At 37.5% G+C, this 23,582-nt stretch overlaps 1 protein-coding gene across 1 annotated transcript in view; it reads left to right on the top strand.

Moving 5' to 3' along the window:
* The window catches only part of LOC108673993 (fat-like cadherin-related tumor suppressor homolog), a 60,227-nt gene that overhangs the window by 3,531 nt on the left and 33,114 nt on the right, over positions 1 to 23,582 (top strand). Inside the window, exons 3-20 of the mRNA XM_047883419.1 lie at positions 488 to 597; positions 921 to 1,350; positions 3,013 to 3,221; positions 4,633 to 4,689; positions 5,289 to 5,450; positions 6,318 to 6,531; positions 7,366 to 7,483; positions 7,833 to 8,186; positions 8,576 to 8,720; positions 9,870 to 9,969; positions 11,063 to 11,284; positions 12,285 to 12,577; positions 15,588 to 16,074; positions 17,287 to 17,455; positions 17,885 to 17,996; positions 18,153 to 18,299; positions 19,841 to 20,052; positions 21,558 to 21,739. Coding sequence (XP_047739375.1) covers positions 488 to 597; positions 921 to 1,350; positions 3,013 to 3,221; positions 4,633 to 4,689; positions 5,289 to 5,450; positions 6,318 to 6,531; positions 7,366 to 7,483; positions 7,833 to 8,186; positions 8,576 to 8,720; positions 9,870 to 9,969; positions 11,063 to 11,284; positions 12,285 to 12,577; positions 15,588 to 16,074; positions 17,287 to 17,455; positions 17,885 to 17,996; positions 18,153 to 18,299; positions 19,841 to 20,052; positions 21,558 to 21,739 — 3,723 coding nt within the window. The remainder of the gene's footprint in view (positions 1 to 487; positions 598 to 920; positions 1,351 to 3,012; positions 3,222 to 4,632; positions 4,690 to 5,288; positions 5,451 to 6,317; positions 6,532 to 7,365; positions 7,484 to 7,832; positions 8,187 to 8,575; positions 8,721 to 9,869; positions 9,970 to 11,062; positions 11,285 to 12,284; positions 12,578 to 15,587; positions 16,075 to 17,286; positions 17,456 to 17,884; positions 17,997 to 18,152; positions 18,300 to 19,840; positions 20,053 to 21,557; positions 21,740 to 23,582) is intronic.

Below are 23,582 nucleotides of genomic sequence, written 5' to 3'. Positions count from 1 at the left end.
ATGCAAACTTAACCTTCATTAAAGATGAAGAAACCCATCGAATGAAAACTAAACTGATCGCGATGCAAATTAATCGATAAATTGTCCTATATCAAGTTCAACACATCCAATATAATACCTGACTCTCTTAAAATAATGAAATGGTTTTGTTATATGTGGTTAAGATTTTCGTTTTTTTACAGCCCATTTTGTCACATAACTTTGATATTTTTCCCTGCAAAACTTGAATTGAGTTTCACGATTTGAATTTATCTCTCATGTTCCAGTGTTTCGTAAATATTCAGTGCAATATAATTTTTTAAAACGCCCATCTGTGGGTAATCAAGAATTAATTTCTTATTTTAGTGGATCAGATAATTATTGTAAGATGCCGTAACTCGAAATTAATCTGATTTTGCTTACTAATCCTCAACTTTAACTTCCATCAGAAACTGCTTTCTTCAGATAAGGGGAGATAACGCTTCTTTAAACAAATTTTCAATTGCAGGCGAGATACGAACGGTGCGCAGCCTGGACTGCGAGACGAGCCGCGGCTATTGGTTGCAGGTTGCCCTCTACAGCGCGGCAGACATGGGAGCTGCAGCCGACTACTGCTGGGTGAGATTAGCTGACATGCAAAAGGATATCATTGAATCTGATTAAGATAAAGTCTTAAATGGAACGGTCAACTTGCAGTTCGATGATTGAAGTTCGCTGTTCAAATTAATGCTAACGAAAACAAGTTGTTTTTCCTAATTTAATATTTTTGTTCATTTTCTGTTAGACAAACTGGTAGTGAAAACTGAATACCTCGAAATTTCGCTTATGAACCATGCTTGAAAATTTTTTGATCATGCCTAAATTTTTCTCTTCATTCAACTCGAGTGAGCATCACGCTACCAAAATTTCCCTCGTGTCAAGATATGTTTTTTTGTTTCCAGGTTTACGTGCTTGTGGAGGATGTCAACGATTTCGTCCCTCTAACAGACAAGCCAATGTACCGTATATACGTGCCTGAGGACACCTTGCCCTCAACACATCTTCTGACGCTGCAGGCCTACGATGGAGACTTCAGTTCGGTCGGCAGGAGCGGGGTAGTCAAAACTAAGCCCCTGCGTTCCGGATCCGGGAAAAGAGACACACTTGAATACGAAGAAAACCGGAGCCAATGGAAGGCTGACACGGAAGAACCTGTAACACATGACGGTAACGTCTTTTTGGGAGACAATCCTAATGGAGGAATGATAACTTTCCATATCAAAGAGATAAGAGGACGTCGTAATTCTCCGGGAGATGCACCAGAAATGGATGAACAAGGTTGGGCATCTCAGTCAATTGGACAAGGAGTTTTCATCATTGATCGAATATCGGGTGAGCAAAATAACCAATTCTTTTTTCTTATTAATTTATAGTTTGCAAGGCATGAAAAACCTTACACTACAAATGGAACCAATCAGATTATTTATTTTAAAATTCTTTGGCAGTGACGCTACAAGTCGATCCTCATAACCACCGAGAATTTTGCGAATAACTGCCATTAAGTTTGATGAAGAAGTTAAGAAATTACCATCACAAATGTATTCCAAAATGTCATTTGCTGTTAAACTTAGCTCGATTAAGTCCTCTGCAACAGCTCAGACTATCGGAACAAATTATCGTTCAAGTAGAGCACTTCCGAAATTCAGATTTAGTAATTTTTCTAAAAATATATCAAATTTGCAATAAGTGAAAGAGAAATGCAATTGACACAGATTTTGAAAGCTATTATTGTATTTTCATGCCTAATTAAATTCACCAACTATAAAAAGTCATCTTACTTGCAGTGAACGACTTGAATTGAACTCGAACGTATGAAGTGAGCTTTTGATTAGCGAAACTTTACTGTATACATAATATTGCTGCAAAAATATTCAAATAATTTAATTCAGAAAAAAGTTCCTCTGTGCAATTACGGCCAACTTCAAATTTTTAATAAAGAATAATGAGGTAGTTTGTTACGCTTTTGTTGGTCGAGGTAACTCTCCTGTTAGTAAGTTAGCTATATTTCAGAAAATTGTTCATTTCGTGAGTACTCCGATCAATATTGCAATAAACCGAGTATATAAATAAATACCACTCTAAAATATTTCTTCACATATATAGATTTAGTAATTCACTATTGGGTACACGAGTTAACACTGCGAAATTCTGTACCATTAATTGTTATAATAATAATTTTGCGGTGGAGCCCATTGTTATTGTCACCGTGCCACTAACAATTGCTGTAGAAAGTGCTTTGCCAGAAAAAATACAGGATATTATATTGCAATGTTTTTTTCTGTTCATCAAAGTGTTTATTCTGTAAGTATATTTCTCAATTACTGACCTCACTCTGATTTCTTAGAGAGTATTAATTTGATAAGGAAAAGCTCGCATGAAAAAAATTCCTTTTTTCATATGTGAATTCTTAAGTAGAGTCATTACTTCAGAGACACACGTATAAGCCATTGGTATTTACTGGAATGATTTAAAAACTAATTTTAAAAGGAAATATTTATAAAATTAGGTCAAATTAGGTTTAGTGAAAAAACATTTTTTTAATTTCTTTTTTAAATATGATATCAGATAAAGAAGTAATTCAGGACAAATATTGTCTCATCATTACAGTGTTTCCAAGATATTTAAATTGAGCGCACCTAAAGAAGTAGCGGTCACCCGATACAAGAAGAATGATGTGTGATCTAATAATTTTTTAAATGGGCGGAAATTCTCTAAATTATTTAAATAAGGAATTTGGCTTTTTTCTTACATTAAAACGCGCTTTGAAAATTAGTATATTGTTCAATTCTATGCAAGAAGTAATTTTATAATTTGCTGATAAGCAGCTCGATTGCAAGTCGTTACTCTCGGAATGATATATATGCTCTAAGTGAAAATATTCTTATTCTTTTTACAAATATTTGCGTATTCTCTTACGAAATATTACGAAAGTATTCTCTTTCTTCTTGTTGTTATTTACGAACTTATACATAAATTGTTAATATTTGTTTACAGGAATTCTAAGCACAGCAGGTCCCTTGGACCGCGAATACCAGAACCAGTACGAGGTCCTGATCGTTGTCAGTGACGAAGAGCTGTGGAGCGTCACGACGGTGTACATCACAGTCACTGACGTGAACGACAACACACCGCGGTTCATTGAGAACTTCTACAGGGTGACTGTGCCAGAGCGTTGGCCCGACTCTCTGAGTCGTGCTGCACAGGTGAACAAAGAGAATTTCCAGGAACGAATATACAAGTATTTATTCCGTCTTACGTCAAACTATCATAGAAATAACTCATTTTCTGATCTGAGTTAAGTTTTCATCCTGTTTTATGAAAATTAGGTTAATAACTTATTATATAATTATGAATATACACAATAATATAATTTGATTAATAAATGTTTCGCATCGAACACCATATCATGCACGGTGGACAAATAATTGCAATTTCCTGCGTCTTCTCATGATGAAATAATATGTTCATGAAATAGTAAGTTTATGTCAGACTGCTTTAGGTTACACGCAGTAAGTTGATAAACTATGATGATAGGAGAGGCAAGGAAAGGGTGGACAAATTTTGAAATTCTCAAAATGACCCCAATCGAAAAATCAAAACAAATACATATACAGTAATAGATCCTTCTTATGAATATTAGAGCAAAAATAACGCTGTCTCGATTATCAAATCCAATTAAGTTCCATTGGGGATTAAACCAATAGGGTCACGAGAAGTTTAAGCAACTCGATTCAATGATATAAACATTCAGAATAGTTGAACTGTAATGTGATCACGGTTGCTTAAATGTGTACTATTTGCACCGATCAGCATTCCGTCTTTGTTTGATCAAGCGAATGGTACTAACAAATCGTACATTTTTCACTTTGATTGTGCTTTATGCAGAAATATTTAAAATTTTCTAGTATGACTGAGTTGATTTGAATAATTTTATATAAAATGCAGATTGATAAATTAAAGAGATAAGGTATTCATCTTTTGAAGCAAATGACTGAAGACAGCCAACAGTTGTTTCTAAAATAAATGCATCAAATCAAAAGTTCAGTTCAGTAACATGCGCTAAAAATCGTTCGTATTTAAATCCAAGAATTCGTTACAGCAAGAAAAAAATTATGCGAAGTTTCTATTTTCATTACGCATAGCTTATTATTGTTTTTCATGCATAATTTTCTCTCCTAGGACTGTATTTGCAACAGAAACTCATATATCTTTGATGATAAAACCCCCAAAAAGAATACGTATTACTTATAAGGATAACCACAATAATGGTCACCTACAGACATGAAACAACAACTACCTAATTATCTAGCTTATTTTAAAGCAACGAGTAGCATGACTTCATGCTTCGTGATATTAAGCGAACGTAGGATGCATCTCAGGATCGGAAGTGACACAATTTCCGTACGAACGGCAGACAAGGGGATAAATGTTCATAAAATAAGGCTGAAGGAACGGAAGTGACAATTTCTGTACGAACTGCAAACAATGGGATAAATATTCGTAAAATAAGGTTGAAGGAACGGAAGTGACACAATTTCTGTACGAATTGCAGTAAGGGGATAAATGTTTATAAAATAAGAGTAAAAGAACGGTTCACACATTTTGCATTTGCAGAAGCTGCCGACGACACGAAGCGACCTCAGGAGCGATGGCCATTGGCCCCTCATGCAGGTCAGTTGAAATCATAACTTCACGATACATCACATATCAGTCATATATTATTTCATGACTATCATGACTATAGTATTTCCTTATTTGTTGGAGGTTTCTTGCTTGTAGATTAGGTTTATTAAATAATTGGGCAGAGAGTGACTGCAAGTTCCACCATTTTTCCTTTCGATATCATTTGTATACGAGTACATTACCCGTCATGATGTCAGTTGGATATTTGCATTTACGGAGATTAGAAAAACAACTTTTGCAGAATAATTTGGCTTAGAACATTATTCCACGTATTTCGTATATATTCAATATTATGTTTTAAAACGCCCATCTGTTGGTAATTAAGAATTAATTTCTAATTTTAGTTGACAAGATAACTATTGTAACATAATCGAACTCGAAATTAACCCTATTTCACTTTAATTTACTACTAATCTCCATCTTAACTTCCATCAAAAAATCTTTCCTTCATTAAAAAAAGTTAATTTGATTGTAATGTAATCTAAACTCATCGCACGGAATACTTGGAGTGTGATTTATGACAAGGAACGGACAATAATGAAATTCCCTTCGAGGCTATAAGTTGTACCAACTACAAAATTCGCCAGGTGTATGCACGTGACCGCGACAGTGGCAGGAACGCAGAGCTCACGTACTCTCTGAAGAAGTCGTCTGCTGCTTCAGGGTCTCTGTTCAGCATAGACCAAGAGACTGGTCTCATCAGCACCTCCTCCGTCCAGCTGCTAGCTGGCCAAACTTATGACCTGCTTGTGAGTTGTCACAGGTCTTGACATCAAGCATTTATTTCATTGTGTCTAATTGTGAGCAACTTAATTAGCGTGTTTCCATCGGGTTGTTGTTCCATATTTCATTAGTCATTCAAGCTGGTTACTGGTTAGATGAATATTGGTTAAGATTCATCGAAAGAACTGCTTTTTTTCGTCAAAAATCTGAAATAAAAATTGCACTAAACATCCGTTCAAAAAGTTCAATTCTAAAAAAAGTTCAATTCTAATTCTCTACCAATGTATTCAAAATCCTCTACCAACATATTATTAATTCTTTACACTTCAACGCCATCCAACGTCAGTATTCAGTGATGCATGTAGCACAAGCATGGCCGGCTGCCTCTCGGACATTGTTATAAAACCGCATTGAAGTAAAAAAAATCTCGATCGTGCTTGAAAATTTTTCACACAGGCGGTTGTATAGATTAGTATCCAGAATCACAGTGAATAAGTTCAATTATTTCGTTTTCTCGTTTAACATTGAATTCGTGTTCGGGTGCATAATGACTCTAAATTAAAACCACGACTTACTAATTAAGCTCAGAAAAAAGATTCAGACGAGACCAAATACACAGTTTTTTAAATATCCGAACTATAGGATAAAAAATATAACCTACTGGTTATCTTACCTACTGCAGTGAGTGACAGAGAATTTATTTTCTCGTCGACGAAAACGTGAAGTCACGGACGGACAAGTCACGGACGGACATGACGAGCGAGTCACGGACGGACATGACGAGCACAATAGCGCCTTTTTTCCATAAATGAGAAAATGCACTAAAAATGGGGGTTGGGAGACCCTGAAATAAATTTTTGTTCATCAAGCTATGTTTTTTAACTTCTATACAGGTGGAAGCTCGTGATAAAGGTCGGCCTGCTCGTACCACTTCTGCACGTGCATTACTTCGGGTAGCAAGAGTGCCCCTGGTCTCTGCACACGCTCCTCGAGTAATCTTACCTACCGGTCCTCTGCACCTCATGGAGTCTGACCCTCCCGGACATCCAGTCACATTTGTCACCGCCATTGATCAAGATAACGATACTCTGTGGTTCTCCATCGTAGGTCAGCATCAATTTTTTTTCATTGCAGCTTGCTGGGATGGATATTTATTTGATATTATCACGTGTCCTCATCCTGCGAGAATTTTCAACTTAATTCGCTTCGAAATTGCAACATTGACTCTTCTCCAAGAAGTATTTGTTATACTCGTGTTATGCGCGTTTTTTTATCTCGAATTACATTTTTGCCGTCCTTTACATGCGCACTAACATATATAAAAGGGTTATGCGCATTCTATACTGTATAAATTATCTCTCATTCACTCAAATATTTATTGGCTTATCACCTTTTGAATAATCGAAAAATATGGTTACAAAAATAATTTTCTGACCATTGTCAAGGCGTTAATCGAACCACTGAATGAATAAGTCAGACAAATGAAGTCAGTCCGCCATCACCGGTATAAATAGTGCTTGATACCGCTCTTATCTGGCGCTGTCTGGTAGTGCTTATATCTTTACTTTTTAGAAGGATTATTTGTAATATCACCTCGATTGAGATATGCGGTTGAAATTTTTATTTAGTATAGGCGTGTCATTAAGTCTTGAAGTACTCGTTAAAATATGTATTGTGACGAAAAACAATGCTCATTAATTAATAAGAAAATAATTATAAAGTGTAAAATTTTTGAAATCGTACAGGTAGGCACCTGGGCAATCAAATTCAAGCTGAGAATCAATTTAATAATGAATTACAAAAATTAATTAAATGGTGGCGATTAATCATTTACAGAAACCTTAAGATCATCTACATGGTAATTAAAAAAAACTTGAATGCAAATTCGAAATGGCTTGCCATTTTCATAACCAGTTTCCATTCATGTTTGTTGACACTTAGACGGAGACCCAGCAGGACACTTCAGCATGAGTGTGGACACAGGCATCGTAACCGTGGCCCGAACTTTGGACCGCGAGACTCAATCCTCCTACAACATCACCGTAGCTGTCACTGATGGAGTGCACGTGACGAGAGCTCAGGTGATAATATGACTGGTGTAAGGATAAAAAAAATAATAATAATAATAATAATATGACTATTGTAAGGAAGGAAGTAGCAGATTTGGCCACCAATAAACCAGTCACAAACACTCGCTATTTATTTCAAACACCATATATTCGACCGATTCAGCACAAATGTCGTACCGCTCAAAGGACTGCTTGGATTAAATAAAATGCTTTTTACATCGGTGATACAGATATGAATTTATTTTCTTTGTCTTTATTAAGAAATTTTACTTGATGTGATTGCCCGTTGCTGCAAATTTGTATCGAAACTTCAAACTCTAATTACTAATATTATTATATAACATTTTTTTCTTATACTCAGATGCACATCAAGATTTTGGATTCCAATGACCATGCCCCTTCCCTAAGGGAGCCGATAGTTCATGTCAGCGTTTCGGAGGCAACCTTGGTGGGCTCTGTCATAACAAAACTTCATTGCTCAGACAATGATCATCATTTGCCAACAACCAAACCGGACGCTCACGTAAATCATCACCCAAACCACCTCAACAAGCTACCGCATTCCACCCCATCGGACGCTCAAGTCGGTCACGTTTCATTTTCGATTGACAATGCGAGGGCTGTTGGTAGCGAAGACCTCTTCTCTGTCGACTCAACGACTGGAGAAGTAACTCTTGCCAAGCCTTTGGACAGGTAAAGCTCTGAGGTGCCATAATCGAAGCTGATTTGCCATTCTTATATCTCAAAGTCTGCCTCCTGCCTCTGTCTAAGTACATATGTCAAAACAGAATAATTGTTTTGATAAAAATAATCAGAATTCTTTCTGTAATCTATTGTGTGATAATTCATTTGAATTTTAATGAGATGAGCGCTACGAGCCAAAATTCTCCCAAATCTTGAAAAATTAATGCATTCGATTTATTTAAAAGGATTGCATAGATTCCTCTGGAATATTTCATTTACAGTAAGTCAGTAAGTTTTTGCTCCTAGCAAAGTATTTGTATAAAACCTCAAAGATATTTTTCAATTTGAACTTGAAGCATGCGCAAGAGCGCCATATATTCACGAGAAATATTTTTCAGAGAGATTTCTCCTGTGCACGAAGTGACGATTGCGTGCCGTGATCGAGGCAACCGCGCTACGGCCGATTTTGGTCGTCTGGTCATGACCGTTACAGACACCAACGACCATCACCCTGTCTTTGCCGAGACCGTCATGACGGCTGTGGTGAGTAATATGTTGGTAATTGTAACTTTATTATACTCAAAACTACTTTATCATATATTCAGCGAATTCTAGAAGCACTGAGTTCTTACTATCAAATTATTTATCGATACTTATTTCATACTATTGCTTTCTAGTGAAATTTTTCCATTAGCCATCTTATCAAAACCGTCAGCAGTGCTGGCTGGTCAAATAGCAGAGGTCGAAGTATAAATAACCTTTGCTTGATTGTGTTTTTATTCTCGAACTTGAACCTGCAATAGTATAAAAAAAACAGCACAAAACAAAATAAAATTTAGATCTTAAATATTGTTTTAATATTCTCAGCTTATTTGTTTACCAAAAATCCTCGAAAAATAAGTTCTCATGTAGTGCATTATGACGAAGTAAGTTATATTGCTCAGTCAAAAAAATTAAAGCCTTTAGAGTAATGATTTGACTGGTTGGTTCTACGAAACAATCATTACATCATTATTCTTTCTTCTAGATTCTTGATGCATCAAAATGATAAACACATCATTTCATCCACCCAGAAACTCACGAGGAAAAACTTTCGCTGGAACAAGTTATAAAAATTACCTACTAAATTTTATATAATTCTGAGTAAGCTATAAAATTTCACATGAGATATGACTCAGAAACAGGCAGACTTTTTTTATAACAGCAATATTATATGTCATTTTAATTTAATTTCCGTTGGACTATTACCGAGTGTTTCGATACCCGCAGCCGTCTGATGCGTTCTTTTGCACATTATTTCCGTGGTTTATATAACGAAGCTCAAATCCCTTCGTCTTTCTCAATTGCCGCCGCTGCCTCAGCATTCTCATTGAGAATAATTTTCTAAGCAATTCCTCCAGGCGCGGCAAATAGTAGATTTTTCTCGAAATTTCGAGATGCTCATTAAACGGTTTCTGGAAATCAATACAATCGCACTATAAGAAACAAACGCAGAAAATGAATTCAATATATCAGAATTAATATGCAATATATTTAGTAAACCAAGGTATGAACAAATAGTGAAAATCTCAAGTATTACCACATTACTGGATGTTCGACGGTCACAACTTTCTTAGATGACAGATGAATACTTAGGTACTTACCGTGACGAATCCTCAGCAGTTCAGCTTAAAGAACTTATAGCTTTTTCAGGTGTGGGCAGATGCTGCGGTTGGTTCTGTTATCGTCACTGTTCGCGCCACAGACGCTGACTCAGGAGACAACGGACGCCTATCTTATTCCATTGTTGAAGGTCAGAGCTCTCTGCAATATTTGTTCTTAATAATTCTGCTTACGTACAACACTTCACGTACTGTGTAAGCAACATGAGTTTAAGCATCATTCTCCTGAACGATAATCATCTTGTCATTCACTCTGACCAAGCAATTCCGAAAGTATTCACTGCTGGCGCTCACTAGCGGGAAAGAGACTAAATGTTCACGTGGTACTCAGAAAAAATTCCACAGATTTTACTCAAGAAAGATATGATCAATAACCTTAGGCAAATGAAAATAACCGTTTAAGATAAATTGCCCTTATATTACCACACCAATAATTTAATGCACTCACAACTTAAATAAATACCTCTAATGTTTTAACGTTGCGATATGTTAACGCAACGCGAACCCAAAACTGGTAGCATTCATTTTGGAGTGAGGAAATGCAAGGCGCGTCCTTAATAACTTAAAGAGGATTTTAAATCTCAGCCTCCACTGAATGCGTTGTCCCTCATTTTTTCTGTGATCATAAAGCAGGCAAAATCATTTAATTTGCCTCTAAATCTCGGCAAAAGTTTCGATTAAAAAATTCAAGCGCAAAAAAAGATAAAAATTTGAATAAATTATCACTGAGTAAATTATTGAGACATTATTTAGGAGATGACGAAACTGAATTGATAATACTTGCTCGATGTTAATGCTCAACTAAATCGTTATCAATATGTCGTCATTACAGACGGACAAGTAACAATAAGCCATCTTTTCTGAACCAAAGTCCTGGAGGTGACAACTTTTAGGAATGCCATCAACGAGCTTCAACTACTCTCGAAGTGTAGTTCATGTTGAATCATATACATACGCTAAAACCTACCTCTTATAGAATAGAATAGAAGTGTCGGCGTTGAAGAAATAGGCCCATGGCCTGTTGCCGATTCTTGAATTTTTCGTGACTTGATTCACAAGGGATCCGGCCTTTGGAACCCGATCTTTCCATAACTGACGATTGATTGAGATAGCTGCTGACTTATTGCTAGGCATTTTAAGACTGAACATATGCTCCTGCATAGCTTCGTCTAGTCTGTTTTTTATATACCATCTTATTCTGCCAACTGATGTCTTCCTTTTCAGGGAATCAAGATGGATTGTTTACCATTGACCCATCACTGGGAGTGGTACGACTGGCCGTACGGCTGCAGCACAGCAATACAGACCACGGAGGAGAATACCTTCTTCTGATCCGGGCCACAGACCACGCCTCCCACCCGCGGTCTGCTTCCCTGCCTGTCAGAATAACCATAATTATGGATGCTAAGGCACCTCCAAGTTGGACATGGACAAATTCAAACTATGGTAAGTTCTACTATTTATATCTGATTATTGATAATAGATTTGATATTTATGTAAATTTCGTTATTTAAATAAATGAAATTTGCCATTATAATTAGAAGCATAAATGTACCAAAAAAAATTTATTAATGCTTATCGTTGTTATGAAACTACCTTTTGAATTAAGTACGATGTTGTTATGATTTTGAGATTCTAAAAAACCTTGATGATTTTTAGTATATGGATTTTTTAGTTGCAGTGTGGCCATGGCTATTTCTTTTAAACTGTATCAATTGAATTTCGGAGTTCTGGCGCCATCGATGGGATCAAAGAAGTGTAATATGAGGAGACCACCTATAATGTACTGTGTGGTAAGGTGGGCACGTTTTCATCGGTTAGATAAATGTGTCAAATTCTCGGCAATCAATGTCATAGTTTTGAGCTTTTGGTTTACGGTGATGATATTTGATAAGCGTAAGAGATGTGATGACATCAGTGGATTATGATTGATTTTCGGTTCAAAATGGTAGATTTGGTTGTGAGTGAAATGATTGGAATAAGTTGCATCCTGGGACGGTTCCAGTGAGTTCAGTACCCTCCCGCCCTTCCTTGATCAAGAGATAGAGATATGGGGTGAGGTACACAAATGGTCCAGATTAAATTGGTCCCAGTATATATGTAAACACAATAGAAAGAAGATACAAAAATGTAACTCAGTACTCACTGCAGTGAGTGACAGAGAACGCATTTTCTCGTTGACGAAACCATGAAGTCACAGACGGACAGACAGAAGGACAGACGGACGGACAGACGGACATGGCGAGCACAATAGTGCATTTTTTCATAAATGAGAAAATGCGCTAAAAATGATTGCTCATAGGATCCTAATGGGTCGGACATTGAAACTCGGAAGATATCTTTGTTTCTTTCTATGCAACAACTCTTTTATATACTTCTCAACGGTTATACTTTTCAACTTAAAACAATTTATGCCTGAACTCGCTTTTTGTTATTGTTTTTGCAGGTTCACCGGGACGCTCCCACCCTGTGGTTGAGGTGAGCGAGTGGGCCAGTCCAGGTACGGCAATCGCATCTGCTGGTGCGGCAGCACCGCTCACTGGACTACAATACACTATCGAAGCAGTCAATTTTCATCAGACAGACTCATCGTCATTGAATTCGGCAAACATTTCTGATGATGTTCTAGAACGTGACGTGTTCGCCGTGAGCCCGTCATCTGGAGTTGTGACTACTACACGGGAGCTTGACAGAGAACGTTGTTCCCGGTACAACATCACCATCTCAGCTAGAAATTTGGTACGGGAATAAATCATTTTCACTGAACATTGCAGAGTGCATGATAAGGTGATTTTAGTGGTAAAGTGACTTATGTAACCTGATTCATTTCATGCGACCTAACCATTAGATTTTCAAAGTTTTTTTTTGTCTAATTTATGGCCCTATAAACGTAGCTGCCCACCTTATGCCCAATGTGGTTCTACAGGTTTCCTTGAGGTATCGAAGAAAGCATTATCGAACATTTGATACGTCACTTTAATGGCATTTTGTCTTTTAATTGCAACCAATTTTAGAGAAAATTCTATGCAGAGATAACCGCCACACATGTCACACGTTCACAACCAAATTAACTTTGCGTGCCCATGCACTCACTTCAACTTGAGCCCACCATGAATCCAACGCTAGGATGGTTCACTCCTGTAGGTAAAGATAGAGTGTCTCAAAACGTCTCCGTCGGTTCTATTGCAAAATAGTGATACATTGCGAATTGTCTCAATCGAAAAAAGTCTAATGGTTTCTCAAGCTCATAGAAGTTATCGTCCATGATTGCTCCCGAGTCTCCTAGGTGAAACCCGCATTAGCAGCTAAAACGCTTCCAATACACTATTTTTGGTTCAGCCGCTAGGCTGCACTTTGAAACAACACCTTGAATCTTCTGTTCCAGTACTTTAGAAAAACTTTAAAAATGCAAAGATTTAACGTTAGGGCCGATTCCGCATATGCAGCCGACAGCTAAGACTTTATGTACGTAGGAATCACAAAAATTCTGACTACATCAGCTTCCAATCATCTGACTACAGCTTCCAAGCCTCCATTATCGACGTCTGCGTGGGGACCTCATTGAAGTATACAAATATACTCATGGCTTATACAAGGTCCCAGAAGGATTACTAGAATTTGAAACAAGAACCAACACCAGGGGCCACGGCTATAAACTAAAAAAACAGCGTTGGAACACATCCATGCGACAACATTTCTTCTCGCTTCGAGTCACCGACATGTGGAACAGCCTCCCTGATAGCATCGTTGAAGCTCCGAGTATGAACATCTTCAAAAACAGACTAGACGAAGCTATGCAGGAGCAAATGTTCAGTCTTAAAATACCTAGCAAATTACGGACCAGGCAATAAGTCCAGCAGCTATCTCAATCAATCGTCAGTTATGGAAAGATCGGGTTCCAAAGGCCGGATCCCTTGTGAATCAAGTCACGAAAAGTTCAAGAATCGGCAACAGGCCATGGGCCTATGTCTTCAACGCCGACACTTCTATTCTATTCTATTCTACATTCCGCGATGTGACCTTCGATCTGCCCACGAAACGTCCAGAACTTGAGCTAGCGCATGTCGTTGACCACACACCTGGCCTAATGAACGGGTCTTGGCCGGTATAAGGGAAGCTCCCAATCACGTAAAAAGATATAGAGTTCAATGAGTTCTTGATGGTGATTAGGTCCAGCCAGTGCGATAATCTAGAGCTCATAAATCTCGGACAGCTGAGCCTAAACGATGTGCCGTGACCGGCCCCTTCATTGTCCGCTAGACAAGGATCTCTGGTCCAGGCTTTGAACCACTATTCGTGAAATTGCTTGAACAGTTGGAGTCTGAAGAAGATCTAAAGCTGACCGATAATGCGACCGAGATTAAAAGTCCCAAGATGTGATGCCGGCAGACAAAGCTGGGAAACCTTCGTTTCAGCTTCTGTTCCAAGAGGCCACGTGCTCCGTTTATTCGTTCCCTTTTTTAAAATTTCATGTCGAAACACATCCATTCTACATCAGCCTCCAGAGCGCAATCTAAAAGAAAGGCATTCATACAGCCGCTTAATGTTTTTCTTGGCTTTTTTGTGCATATGGAAAACTCGGAAGTTGAGAAATAATTGCAGTGACTCCTTGGAAAGTGATCAATGTTTTCTGCTCCGGCACATCATGTGCTCGGTTGACGACCGGCTGTTGCCCACGCGTTCGGGTGGATCGTAACCAAGGCTTTGAGCCGTCTCTACACGTCCTATCTAAAGTGACGAAGAGACGAGGGTCGAGGGCTAATGACTTTTTTCTCTACAGTCTACTTCGTTAGGACAGTCGGAAGAAGTATCGTCAACGAGAGAGAAACGACTATGAAAACGACTGTGTAGTATAAAAATGAATCCTACGATATGACTACACTACTCCATTAGAACACCACTTTCCTCAAACCTGCGTTTGTCAAGCACCTTGTGAGTCAGTTAGGGATTGTGAAGTGAACGCTGCTGGAAATACAAACTGTAGAGAGCCTGATGCATCCAGATTGCAGAACAGTGTTCGAGTGCGAGAGGTACTTCCTTTCATAACCCGCCCGCCGTTTTCTGAATTTAATTCCTTTTTATCCTCTGAATGCCACAAAATATACAATAATAGACAAAATTCAACAAATGTGACAACCTGGTGACAACCTAGTTGACGCCAGCTATATTATTGAAGCGCATGCCACGCTACATATAACCTTGGCTGAAATTTTTGAGCCTATTACACTATAGTTGGCTAATACTAGTACTAACAAAACGCTTAGTTCCAGAAATAGTAAAAAATTTCTGCTAATCATTTCCAAAATTATGCAATCTTACGGTATTTCGAGATTCCATTACTTGGACGTGAAAAACATTTATATGTAACGCATTAATAGATTAATAGAATTAATTCCAATCTTATAAAAAAAAGCGTCATCCAAGCCTATGCAAGTTCGACTGTTATGCATATTTAAGAAATAGTGATGTAACGTAAATATAATAAAACAAATCTTTCTTCATCCCCTGATCTACGATCACTGACACGTTTTATCGTGTTAAATTCGTGTTTAATAAGCGGTGCCGCAAAAAAAGTATTAGCAATGGAAGCCAATTGCTAAATATTTACAATTTGTACTAAAATTGGTTTAGATGGCGTGATAAGACGTTTTTCAATGTTTAATACTGTACAATAATTTTGGATGGTAGTAAAGTATTTTATAATTCAAAACCACTCACATCTGTATATTTCCATCTGTATCTCACACAGGCTGGAATTTCGAGATCCACTTGGCTCCTCATCTCTGTCACCGACGAGAACGATCACAGACCGATATGGGACAAGATTCAGTACCGTGGGTATGTTTTTGAGACCGCAAATACTGGAGACCCTGTTCTCCTCTATCTCGATCACAGACTAGAAAAATCCGTCCATGATCCGAAGACTCCGAGTAAAGAACCTTACGTAATACAGAAAATTAATCGAGATGTAAATTTCACAGTTGCTAGCGATCTTCATGATGTTGTAACAAAGACATTTCCAAATCATCACATTTCGATTCCTAAAAATTACGATGTAACATCTAAAAACTACCCTTCATCCTACGCTACCATCGATGGTCACCTGGACGACGCAAATCCAGAACCTTTGACCGTTACAGCGTCCGATGCCGATGCAGGCGCCAACGGGAGAATTCATTACGAAATCCTCAAAAATAGTGCAGCTCGCAAGTTCTTCACCATCGACTCGATCACAGGTGAGTTCAACATTGGCTCCATACACTCGGGTTCAACCGCACAGAGCTGTCCCGATCACAATATAAATGCCTATAAGGGACTTCCAAGGCTCGTCATAGTTGCCTTTAATTAAGTAATACATAATACCGACTATAAATGCCATTCTACTAACCAATAAGCGAAAAAGACCTTACCAATTAATACAAAATTATGTCACTGAAAGACAGCGAAATAGTTCATACTTCATAACATAAAATTGCATTTACGTGCATACGTGTCCAATGAAGTGATGCACTTCGAATAAGATTAGTAATGTTTAAAATTGTGCATTTCAGGCTCGCTGCATCATCATCGCGCTGACCCCTAATTTTTTATCTTATTACGCTAACAGCCTAACATGTTACTCACGTTGCCACTGCTAAAATCTAGTTAGACGTTCGAAACTATTATGTTACTTTTTGCTTCGTCGAAGAGATTTTACATTCGCCTATGTTTTCTAAAGGATTCTGCCATTATATAGAATTTATTTACTAAGGCCCTCCGAAATCATTAATAGCAACTTTCAAATTTTTAATTATCTTCTGATATTTAAAACTAAGCGAATGATTACAAAAGCCTAAAGTGGAAAGACAACCCCTGAAGACCACGTGGTAGGGATTTTGTTAAAATCACTGTTCGCCTCTTTTTAATTCTCGTGATCTTCATGTTGGTTGCATATTATTGTTAATTACGAGTTCCCATCAATGTGGACGAGGTAATAATCAGTTCTCATTTAGCTTGACTTGTGATTCGTTTAAGAATTCAAATAATTATGATCACCTTCCTTGCGAATTTTTAGCTATGGTAAATTAAATTGTTACAGTAAATTTGCTCTGCATCTTTAATTATTCATTGAAGACTGTAAGGTTATTAGAAATTTGACGAGCTAAATTACCACAATGTCACCTTACTAGTCTTGCTCGGCCAAATTGGCTTCATCGCCGGAGCGAAGCGACATCGACTTTTTGTTCCATATATTTTAAAAACCATGCTGCTTCATCATTCCGGAACTTTTCAAAAAGTTGCTCATCCCACCGTTGAAAATAATAAAATCCGACTATAACTATTTGGCCTACTAGCGGAATATCTATTGATCTAATTTTCTCAATTATTAATTAGCTATTTTTAATAATACTGGTAAACGGTAAAACTTCTCTTATGAATTTTCTATCAATGACTTAATCTAATTTCAGGAGCCCTGAGAGTCGCAGGCAACCTGTCTTCTCTTGCCGGGAAAGAATTTAATATCAATGTCTGGGCATCTGACATGGGGTCGCCTCGTCTTCAAGCCCTGAATCCAGTTTCCGTCCACGTCTTTGTCAAAAAAGTGAACAGATTCCCACCACACTTTGAAAAAAAATTGTACGAAGTTCGGATTCAACTCCCTACCTTAACCGGAGTTAAAATTATGTGTTTAAAGGCCCATGATCCTGATGATTTTCGAGGAACAAAAATAAAATTTAAAGTACAAGAGTCATGGAAAACTCAGTTAAGGTATTACCTTCCTGCTCCAACGAAAACAAATCCTTTGCAAATAGACGAGATTGGATGCCTATTTATAAGTAATTCAAGAATTCTGAAAACGAATTTCAACACCTCAGTTGAGGTATCAGACGGACACTTCTCGACGTCAGCAACCATCAAGCTTTCATTGATCGAAGCAAATGAAACCTCGCTTATATTTACTCAAGAGAAATACTACGCCAATGTGCTTGAAAATTCCACGAAGCAAGTTAATCTTCTTTCAGTCCGAATACAGAATTTGTCCATGAATCATGAGGTACATTACAGCGTCTTGAATCCCAATGATTTCGTTGTTATCCGCCCCACTTCAGGGGTCATTCAAACAACGGGCAAGCCCTTTGATCGTGAGGACGCTGCTCAGTTCGCGGTCTTGGTCCAGGTGAGTATTTTCCATGAATGACGTGTGCATTTTTTCATTGCGAAATAAATTTCTGAAAGTAAATAGAATTGAAACATTTTATCCATATGTGACTTATTCAGTTTGCATCCTCAAATCCCTTACTTGTTATCAACATATTACTTGACATCATGGAAGGCAAGAGACGTATCTTCGGGTGCCGTGGGTAACGCTGTGGTAGAGTTGACAGTCCTCGACGTGAACGACAACGAGCCCGTATTTCTGTCGCAGCCTTACAACGCAGTTGTCCCGCTAACTGCCATCAAAGGTCACGTCGTGGCAAAGGTAAAGTATTAGTGATTTTTATTAATTCAAAGTACGAGGCATGTTTTTTTAATAAGGACCGTTTTGGAATTAAAAAAGACGTGCAAAGATATCGCAATAATATTATTTTTACATGAAAGCCTGTACTTAATCTACTTTTCTACATAATTTCCGTGAATATTGAGGCACTTGTCATAACGTGGCACCAGTTTATTAATACCCTCCTGATAAAATTCTGCCGCCTGACTTGGAGGTGAAATTCTGCTGAAATTCTGGATTCAGCTGAAATTAAGGTGAAATTCTGCTGAAATTCTGAATTCTGCTGAAATGGATGTGAAATTCTGCTGAAAAACGCCTGAAATTTCTTCTTTCTGACGAGTCAGGCGGCAGAATTTTATCAGGAGCTTATTCAAAAACTGGTGTCACGTTATGACAAGTGCCTCGATATTCACGGAAATTATGTAGAAAAGTAGTTTAAGATACAGGCTTTCATGTAAAATTAAATTATCGCGATTTCTTTGCACGTCTTTTTTTTTAATTCCAATACCGTCCTTACTTAAAAAACATGCCTCGTATTTGTATAGAAATTCTCTCTTCTCAGTTTCATCGTTATACATAGTGCATTTTTTTAATCAATTGGGACTATCTCTTTTTACTGCTGAGACTTCTATACGAGTTGAAAAAATATAAAAAACGCATAAAAAAACAAATGATTTACATTCATGTCAATAAATATTTATTCACATTTTCTGAGTCAATCATGGAGAGAAATTTTACATCACATTTTCAACTTGAAAATTCGACTGGAATTGGCTAGATGGACTTCAAAAAAAGTTCATTAAGTTTCAACTTCGCAAGATCAGACGATAATATTTTTTTGTTGTTATCAATGCTGAAATAAAGGAAAAATTTATTATATATGATCAATCAAGCGGTTCTACAAAGTTCAAGCACTAAAATGTTGCAGGTTAGCAATTCTAGCGAAGTTTCAATGAGAGGAATTAACTGTCATGCATAGATGGTGCAACAGACGACAAAAATACCCAGCACCACCTTTTGATTCACACATAGATACCATTGTGAGGATCATATTGTTGAGCAATTGTAAAACATAATTTCAGATTCTATTTTGAAATTGAATTGAATAGCATTTATAGAAGATAACTAACTTTATTGAATTTTCTTCGGATATTTCATTGATATTTTTAGTTTCTTTCAAGTAACGTTTTCCCAATTATATGCATATTTCAATTAAAGCTCCAATAAATCAAATAGCTCCCCTATAACGAGTTAAAAATGTTTTGGCAGACGGAAAGTATTAGTTGATTCTATCAACCAGTACTGGTGTTTTGTTAAAAAAATAATTTTCAGAATATTAGCTGACACTAACCACTTCATAGTATCAATATTCTGAAAAATGCTTTACCTTGTGATGAGTTTAGGACTTCGTAGTCCACGGTCACGCTGATGCGCCTCCTTCTTTGTGATCATTAAACTCCCCGATTCCCATGATGTAAGATAGAAAAGTATTGTGTCAGTTTAATCCTCAAACAAACTCGTAGGTGAAAGCAGTGGATGCAGACGAGGGAGATTTTGGACGCATTCGGTACGAGTTGGTGCGCGGCAGCGGCGAGCTGTTCACCGTGGACCGAGTGTCCGGTGAAGTCATCTTACGACAGCCGCTGGTCGCCCCAGACCGCACGCTGCACCTCGTCGTGGCGGCCTATGACGGCGGCACTCCGCCACTCAGCTCACAAGCACACGTCGCGCTAAGGTGAGGAGTGTTTTAAGTTACTTTTAACCTAGGAAATTGAGTTCGATTCACCTAAGGAACAGTGGCTTGTATTGCGGGGGCCAGAATAAGTAAATCAACTAATAACTACCCTGACCGTGTACGACGGTGGCACTCCACCACTCAGCTCACAAGCACACGTCGCGCTAAGGTGAGGAGTGTTTTAGGTTACTTTTAACCTAGGAAATTGCGTTTGATTCACCTAAAGAACTGGCTTGTATTGCGGGGGCCAGAATAAGTAAATCAACAAATAAACTACCCTGACCGTGCAATGAAGAAATGAAAAAACTTAGCTCCACTGGCATACTTAACCTCAAAAACTTAGCTCCACTGCCTCCAATAAACAAAAACTTAGCTCCACTGGCATATTATGCTCACAGACTTGTCCTTAATGAGCCTCTTTTGACGGTCTGAATAAATAGCTGGTTGTTGTCCTCAGGAAATATTTCAGAAAATGAAGTTATTTAATTCAATTGGTGAATGTTAACATAGAATTGATATTTCTGTTGTGGGAGTCAATCGGGCACGTTGTGTTCACCTCGTTCTCATTACTATCATTATAAAGTTTTTCCGTTTATAGGTCACATGAACTCGCCCTAAAAAATTCGTTGATGATCTTTTCTTCCATGAGTGAAGAGAATCAATTTTATTATGTAATAAAGTGACAGGAATAAAGCGCCAAGTTCTTTTTTCGTTGTATTAGTATTTTAACTACATAAAATTCTTTCCAAAAAATATAATAACAATTTTAATAATAACAAAATAATGTTAATATTCTAAATAAGATAAATTGTCTTAAACCATTTCGCTTGAAACCTCGATGCATGACTGCTCACGTAAGATTTGTAGCATTATATTTTTCAGGAAATAAAATATCTAATATTATTTAAAGTCGGTAATCATGAACAATTTGCTTTAGTAGAACCACTGCTCATTGCTTAATGCTGAAAACTCGTAATAGGTTGAAAATGGCTGAAAAATTGCGATAGGTTAGAGTAGTATCAGAAATGGTGTAATAACGTTAATAGAAAAAGGAATTTAAAAGAGGAGGTTCTGGTCAGAAGAAAAGAAGAGAACTGGTCAGATAGCGGTTAAAAATTAGGTATATTATATATAGTTGCTTAGATATGTTCCAACTGACATCTGTCTGTAAATGAAAATACATTCATCTGAATATATGTTCAACAAATTGCATACTTTTTCAAGTCGAATTAATTGGACAAATAACGAATCAACCAACAAAATTAGTACTGTAAGTAGACATATATACGAAGGCAATACGAAGAAATTTATGGACTGCCCAAAATACCACCACACCACCTCACTTTAATCCAATTTTAAAAGAGTTCTCGTCACGTTTCGAGTTCGCCTATAAATTTGAATCTGTCATGATTTGGAAAACTTTCACGCCCATATATGGTAGACAATATTTTTATTTATCGTAGGATCATTTCTCAAAGCAATCGTTTTTATTTGGAACCCCGCAGGATCGTGTCGTCGCCAGGCCCTGAATTTGACTGGAGCACATACAGCGCTGTTGTTCCGGAGGACGCCCCCGCTGGCACTGTTCTCAGCAGGGTTTTTGCTGTGGCTGATTCGGGCGTGCCACTGGTTTATAGCATCGTCGAGGGGGATCCTCAACATCTTTTCGGCCTCGACTTTTCAACGGGTAAGTTCAGCTTTTTTGCCCCGGAACTCCTAAGTATTGGATATTATTCATTAAGATGTCTACGGGAATGCAAGCCATTGAATAAAAAAAATAGATCACTACTCACTGCAGTGAGTGACTGAGAGCGCATTTCCTCGTCTGTCCGTCCGTGAAGTCACGGACGGACATGACGAGCACAATAGCGCCTTTTTTCCATAAATGAGAAAATGCGCTAGAACTTATCAAACTGGCGTACATATAGTTGTTGTCATACTTTGAATATGCCATTTATTCTGTTGGTGGACGAATATACAGATGCTAATAATAAATGTATCAAAGTTGCTGACAAGTCCACAGCACAATTTGGAACATTATAACACTACTTTGGAAAATAATTTGCACGAAACGGATTTGTGTGTCTACTGTCAGAAATTCGTTCTACTTTTGTGTTCTACTTGTATTGAAAAAATCCTAATTTCTTTGTTATTAATTGATTATAATCGTTACAATTGCCAAAAATTGCACCCCCACTCTGTAAAACTACTAATATTGCATTTAAATTTATCGAGTTGAAACCTAAATTAAACCAAATTAAAATGTATTCACACAAGGATTTACGAATACATCCCCAAAAAACGGCTTCATAAAACAAAACGCATGCTAGCATTAATATACGTATGGATTACCCTACATCATTAAACATTTACTGCTGTGAACACTGACAATAAACTATAAAGTGTACATCTCCAAAATTTCCTACGGTCTAATTAAGCTATGTTCTCAAACACACTAAAAAATTATGGGTTATTCATTGCACAAAAAATATTTATAATATATCAATAAATCTATGGGAAAAAATTCACTTCAGTGCAACCAAGCGAATACGAAAAGTAAAAAATTATTATCGGGCATGGACAAGCTCGTTCCAGTCATTTCCTCAAAAATTGATGATGGAACAAACTCGCATGTTTTCGGCTGACGTCCGGTGATGGGCGGTTTTCAGTTGGTCATCTCTTTGCACTCGCACTCCGGCCGAATGCAGAAGGCACTCAAAGGCCGACAGCTGAGTGATTTATGATGTAACCGTCTCCAGACTCCTTGAAGCGACAAAAAGACAGTAAAAAAATATAACTCAGTACTCACTGCGATGAGTGACAGAGAGCGCATTTTCTCGTCGACGAAAACTTGAGGTCACGGACGGACGGACAGACAGACAGACGGACATGGCGAGCACAAAAGTGCATTTTTTCCATAAATGAGAAAATGCGCTAAAAAGAACCCGACTGGCTCAACTAGTTTTGATTCTGTTCATGAAATAGCTACGCCAAATATTAGAAGAAACCTACGCGTCAAAAATTGTAAAAAGGCATACGCAGTATCGCCGGCATATCACGAAATTTGCCAATGCGATAATTGGTATTAGCATATTCTCAAGATCCCTAGGTGTTATTGCACAAGGATAGCAAACATACTGTTGACGTGGGATCAAAATTTCAGACGCTCATATCAATTCTCAAGTGTTACGTCCACAATCAATTTAAATCACAAGAACCATATCTAAAATCTTTGGTTGTTGCTTCCACTAATAAGCTATATAGAAACTCTTAAAACAATTAAATAAATACTTAAAAAACTTCGGTACGGGTCACATCCAAGAATCCCGGTTATACGTATATGCGTGACTGGTTCTTTTTATTCAAAAGAGAAGACGACCTTATATAATTCTTGAAGGAGAAGACAGGTTCAAAAAGGTCTTTCAAGGTCAAATAAGAGGACTGCCTCTTGAAAATTTATTTTTCGATTCGCTAACTCCGCCACGAGGAAACCATTTTCCAATATTTGTCAACAGAATTTTAATTTCTTT

This window comes from Hyalella azteca, unplaced genomic scaffold, assembly GCF_000764305.2.
Source record: "Hyalella azteca isolate HAZT.00-mixed unplaced genomic scaffold, Hazt_2.0.2 contig12830, whole genome shotgun sequence".
NCBI lineage: Eukaryota > Metazoa > Arthropoda > Malacostraca > Amphipoda > Hyalellidae > Hyalella > Hyalella azteca.
Note: the sequence above shows the minus strand (reverse complement) of the source record. Positions and strands in the feature narration are given on the sequence as shown.